General features: G+C 42.2%; 1 protein-coding gene across 1 annotated transcript; it reads left to right on the top strand.

The window, feature by feature from the left end:
* The first annotated feature begins 1,092 nt into the window (after positions 1-1,092).
* On the top strand, positions 1,093-2,049 carry LOC144253890 (olfactory receptor 7C2-like). Its single transcript, XM_077796550.1, has one exon. The coding sequence runs from the start codon at positions 1,093-1,095 to the stop codon at positions 2,047-2,049; it is 957 nt and encodes a 318-aa protein (XP_077652676.1).
* The last annotated feature ends 4,312 nt before the right edge of the window (positions 2,050-6,361 follow it).

Raw genomic sequence — 6,361 nt, 5'->3', positions numbered from 1 at the left:
TAATCTGAACGTAGTATAATGTCATTTGTTTCCAGCCACAATGTTCTCACAACAAAGCTTAGTCATTCTTAAATTCACCTTTGAGTATAATCTGGTAAGAGGAATAAAATTACAGTAGAAACAATACTAAATGACTTGCCATACTCCCTCTCCATTATGAAGAGAGACGCACTTTTTTAACATGGGGCCAAAGATCTCACAACATGATAAATGATCATTTTTAATCATTTATTGATAAGAATGTGACAAAGATTATACTTGAATTTTTAAAAACTGATAGAGGCCATTTACATCTTAAGAGAAGGAAGTTTAAAATTAAAATTAATCCAAACTGTATTTGTCATAAAGAAAACTGAGAAAGAATGGGCAGGATTTGAAGAGCCATTTCCATGTGGTGGAATGATTGGATGTGATGAGAATCAGATGATGGAAAAAATCCATAATCTTCACATTTCTATTTAGAAATGCTAGGATTTCTTTATTTAGAAAAACCCTTGTTGGTTGGATTTATATTAAAAAAGCAGGAATTCAGAGGAAATGGAAACAAGGCTTAATGATAGCAATGCTTTTTATGTGTGTTAGCAGAAGGGCCACCAAAGGTCGGGATACACACATAGAAATTCCAGAAAAGCAGCACAGTAAAACAACAAGCCTCCAATGCCTCACAGACCTGCCTGGAGCTAGGGCGCTCTCATCCCATGTGCCTGTGGCAGAACACCCCAGAGCAGCCAGCAGGGATGCTGGGGAGGGAGGATGCTGAGGGAGGCTCAGGCACTGCAGCCTCGGTCCTCCTATGGCTGTGAGCCTCCGAATCCCCAGGGGCTTGTTAAAACACAGAGTGAAAGAGAACATGCACATTTCCAGCAAGTTTCTAGGTGATGTCCATTGGGGAACCAATGACCTAGAGCCAGTTTCATCAAGTAACAATGATAGCTACAACTTGTCAGCAAAGAGACCTGATGATAAGACAAAATAAATGATTTCTTGAGTTCCCAAGGTGTCAATAAGAGACATTGGGATCATCCTGGGGAATCCCTATTTGGAGTGAATTTGGAGTTCCTTCTCTTCCTCCTGGGAAAATACACCAGCACCATGGAAAGAGGAAACCAAACAGGCAACTTCATCCTCCTGGGATCCACAGATGACCCTGACCTGCAGTCCCTCCTCTTTGGCCTGCTTCTGGCCATGTACCTGGTCACAGTCACAGGCAACCTGCTCATCATCCTGGCTGTCCTCTCCGACTCCCACCTGCACACGCCCATGTACTTCCTCCTCTCCAACCTGTCCCTGGCTGACATTGGCTTCACCTCCACCACCATCCCCAAGGCTCTCAGGAACATGCACACTCATAGCAAACTGATCACCTTTGCAGGCTGCATCTCACAGATTTATTTTTTTGTTTTGTTTGGATGCCAAGACAACTTGCTTCTGACAGTGATGGCCTATGACCGCTTTGTGGCCATCTGTCACCCCCTGCACTATGTGGTCATCATGAAGCCACGGCTCTGTCTGCTCATGGCTCTGGGGTCCTGGTTCCTCAGTGTCCTAGGTGCCCTGCCTGGGACCTTGACCATCCTGAGGCTGTCCTTTTGCACCAACATAGAAATCCCTCACTTTTTCTGTGATCTTCCTGAAATCCTGAAGCTCGCCTGCTCTGACACACTCATCAACAACATAGTGGTCTATTCTGTGATCATCGTCCTGGTTGTTTTCCCTCTCTTTGGCATCCTCCTCTCCTATTCTCAGATCTTCTCCTCCATCCTGAGGATCTCATCAGACAGAGGCAAGTACAAAGCCTTCTCCACCTGTGGGTCTCACCTCCTGGTGGTCTCCTTGTTCTATGGCACTAGCCTTGGGGTCTACCTCAGTTCTGTAGCCACACTGTCTTCTAGGATAGCTCTGATGGCCTCAGTGATGTACACCATGGTCACCCCCATGCTGAACCCTTTCATCTACAGTCTGAGGAACAGGGACATCACGGTGGCCCTGGGGAGAGTCCTCACCAAGATGGTTCCTCATAGAGAAAGGGTCCATGCACATCTCTCCTGAGTCACAGTGTACACCATATTGGAGACAAGAGACCTCTCCCCTTCCATCCAGCTGTGGCTACCTGTGCTTAGTGCATTTCAAGGCAACTCATTCTTTGCATCTTCCTTTGGGGTTTTCCCACCCTAGAAATTGCTCAATATGTTCTATAGTGTACCACCCTTTTTTACTAACTAAACAGTCATTTTAACTTTGTATGAACTCAACTGCACATTTTCTGTCATAGGCAATATTGATTTTTTTACATTTATGTATGTATCTTATTGATTGGGAATAATGGCACATATTGATGAGGTACTCTGTCATGATCAGTACATGTGCCCATGAATAATGATAAAAAAGAGGGTCATTAACATTACCATCTTCTTAACTTCATTGTTTTGTTTTATTGTCAAGATGTGGACTCTTTTCCTTTAGGTTTTTGTAAATTGTATGCTAAATTATTTTGCACTATTGTTGCCCCACTGTTATGTGGAACATTAGAACATTCTTCTCTTGTGTAACTGGATTTTATCCTCTTTCTTGGGCCTCCCTCTATCCCACTGGCCCCACTACCCTTTGTAACTCCTGGCAACTACGTTTATGAAACCTTTTTGTTAGCTGAACACGTGAGTGAGAATGTGCTGTGCTTGTCTTCCTGGATTTCTTTTTTTTCTGTTCTGGTGATGGAACCAGGGGTTGACATGTGCTAGGCCAATGCTGCTCCATGGAATGACATCCCCAATCCCTTTTTTTGGAGACCAGCTCTCATTAAGCTGCCCATACTGGCCTTGAACTTGCAACCTCCTGCCTCAGCCTCCTGAGTAGGTGGGATTGCAGGCATATGCCTCCATGCCTGGGCCTGTTGTGGGCTTATTTATGAATCAAATCTTCTGTGTCAGCCATATATGCTCAGCAGTGATGGGGTGTGTAACTATGGTATTGTAAAAATGTGGTCTGGCATCTCATTTACATTTCTGAAGTGATGCAAATAAACTTAACTCAAAGATTTTCTCCTTTTATATGAATCTCTTCCTTTTGGTCAAATCAATATTAATGAATTTATGGACTCCTTCAAAATATGGACTCATAGAATATCAAAGCTGTATCTTATCCACCTTTCCAACTACAATGCCTAGTATGGTTCCCATTTATTTATTTCTTTGTTTGTTTGTTTATTTATTTATTTATTTATTTATTTATTTATTGTAGTTGTAGATGGACTGCATGCCTTCATTTGATTTGTTTTAGTTTCATGTTTGTTTGTTTTGGTACTCAGGATTGAACTCAGGGGTACTGGACCACTGAGCCACATCCCCAATCCTATTTTGTATTTTATTTAGAGGCAGTGTCTCGCTGAGTTGCTCAGGACCTCACTTTTGCTGAGGCTGGTTTTGAACTGTGATCCTCCTGCCTCAGCCTCCCAGTGGCTGGAATCACAGGCCTGCGCCACCACCCGCAGCTTTATCCATTTACTTTTTTATGTGGTGCTCAGGATTGAACCCTGTGTCTCACAAGTGCTTGCCAAGTGCTCTTCCACTAAGCAACAGTCCCAGGGCCCAGTATGGCTCTTGGTAAGTAATTTATGCTCAGTAAAAATTTGTCCAATGAAGTGGAAGTCAGATGTGTGGCCAGCAAGGGGCCAAAATGTCACCTTGCAGGGCACAACCGCCTTCTACTTCCACTTCCTTTGATGGTGGACCCTTTCATGTAGCTGTGATCCTTCTTCATTCCTGCTTTATTGAAGTTTAACTGACAATGTTGTAGACATTCGGGTGACGGTGTGATCACTTGACGGACTCAAACATCGGGTCATAATTTCCTGATCTTTATTTATTCCTTGTCTATTTTGGCTCACCTTCTTGGATCACATATATTAAATATTGTCATTTTAATTATTTAAAAATTATCTACATGGCTTTGTTTTATTGTCTTCTATGTTCTCAATATGTTCCCTAGGGCTCCAGGTTTTTTTCCATTTCTTTGACTTCCATGTGGGTTTATGCTCCAAGGGTTCATCGGTACTTTCTCCTGAGAGCCTGCTTCTGAGAGTCTCTGCATTGTGATTCTGGGGCTCAGCCACGATGCTGTGTGAGGCCGTGGACTCTTTTGTCTTGAACCAATTTATGGCCATTTTGTGCCATTGCTCTATGGGGTTGGTTTCTGTTTTGATGAGAATGATACAGACTAGGAATGCTGGCAAAATTGCAGCAGTGATTTGTGAGCCACATGTACCATGACATCATCTCTCGTGCCAGATATTTGTGGGAAAATATGAATTGAATAGTTGAAATGAGGGTGCTGAAGAACCTCACTCATCCAGAATTTCCTCACTCCACACACTGAATGTACTTGTCCATTTTCTCATCAGCTAATTTCCATATTACAATTTTTCTGTGAGAGACCTTTCTTTCCTTCCTTGAGTAAAGGGTATTTGGGCAGTTTTTATTCCAGGTTGTTTTTTTTTTTTTTTTTTTTTTTTTTTTTTTTTTTTTTTTTTGCATGGCTTCAAAAAAGAATGTTTTTTTTCTACCTACTTCCTGTTTGCCTTTTTTAAAATGTTCATATACATGTATCTATGGGGAATGGTGAACAGTGATGTGCTTTGTGTGGTAAACTCTGCCAGTTTCTGGGATGTAGCTCAGTGACAGAGGGAACTCTCAGCAAGTTCAGGCCCCATGCTGACACATACCTATCAGTGAGTTACACACAGCTCCCTCATTGGTTTTTAATTTTCCTATTTTTTCTGACGAGCTATTATATTAATATTATTCACTGCAAACCAGGGAGAGTAGTCCTTGTGGCAGAGGTAACAGATAGAGTATCCCAATGCTTGCTCTACTCATGGAGTCCCACCTCTACATACTCTTGTACTTCTTTTTCTCCAACCTGTGCTTTTTCTGACATGTTTTGATTCCATTACCTTGAAAGATGTTGGTGAGTATAGACACACAGGGCAAAGTCATTGACGGGAAGGTCACAGCACCCACAGGTACTTTCCCAAAGCCTTTTCAGGGTTGTTCAACTTTCTACTGATTGTGAGTTAGTTCTCATGCTGTGAGTTTTGGTAAATTGTGTCTTTTAAATATCTGGTTCATGTCTTTTGTTATCTGCACTCTGTTCTTTGCAAGTGTTCTCAGCTCTCTTCATGCTAGGTGAGACAAGAAGCTGGATATTTCTGATTTTTCTTCCCCCAAATTGGGTAAGGCTCTGGTAAATGTGTTGCACAGAGATTTAGCATTTATTTAGGAGAATGATCAGTATATTGACCAAAGTTTGCTTTCTTTTGACATTTTAATTATCATGTAATGATTGTACATATTTATGAAGCACAATGTGGTAAGGAATTCAATGCATGCATAAAATGTGTACTAACCCACTCAGGATAAATGGCAAATTGAGTTCCTCTTACATTTACTATTTCTTGTGTTGAACATGTTTCAACTTCTCCCTTCTAGTGTTTTAGAAAATACATAGTGAACAATTATAAACTGTCATCACCTTGCTTGCTCTATTAGTCTAGAATTTTCTCCTGTCTGACGCATTATTCAACCTCCCTCTGCCCTCCCTCCTCCTTGCCTGTCAGCTAATCAGGGTCTCTATGCCACACTCTGCTCCTGTGACAGGAAAGGATGTTTCTTTTTCCAGCAGATTCTCTATTCCCAAGAGATGGGCTTAAAGTCAGGAGAATTCATCCTATTACTCCATCTCACGCCCCCTTCCGCCTTTCAAAGATTTAACCCCATGATACCCCAAGTCGAAGTTCTCTCCCATGACTCCCTCAGGAACCCCCTTTCTGCTCTTTTTCTACAAGGTTGACTCCTTTAGTTTCCACATCTAAGTGACATCATGCAGTGTTGGTCTTTCTGTGCCTGCTCATTTCTCTGCAGAGTGTCCCTGGTGTGTCCTTTCACATTTTGTACATGACAGCTCTCTCTTCTTTCTAAAGGCTGGGTAATATTCCAGGCAATATCTACTAAATCATGGACCAGGACTAAGCAAGTATTCCTCACACCTCAATAGGATAAATAATACAAGCACACATAAGGAGGGGAAGAAATCATCATGTGGCAAGCCAAATGGTGACAGTTACTATTAAGGGGAAAAAAGCAACTGTGAATGAGAAGGTCAAGAGGGAGTCTGATTTTGTACAGGGTGTCCAGGCAAGATAGGCCAATAAGTGCCATTTGAAAAGAGACCTCCAGGAAGACAGGATGTGCCTGGCTGGAGGTACGGCCAGTGCAAAGGCCCTGAGGAAGGTGCCTGATACAAATGTTCAAATTCCCCAAGAGCAAGGAGAGGGTGACATGAGTTGGTATCAGAGAAGAATGAAGAA

Source organism: Urocitellus parryii, chromosome 3 (assembly GCF_045843805.1).
Source record: "Urocitellus parryii isolate mUroPar1 chromosome 3, mUroPar1.hap1, whole genome shotgun sequence".
Classification (NCBI taxonomy): Eukaryota; Metazoa; Chordata; class Mammalia; order Rodentia; family Sciuridae; genus Urocitellus; species Urocitellus parryii.
This window is presented reverse-complemented; position numbering and strand designations above follow the sequence as displayed.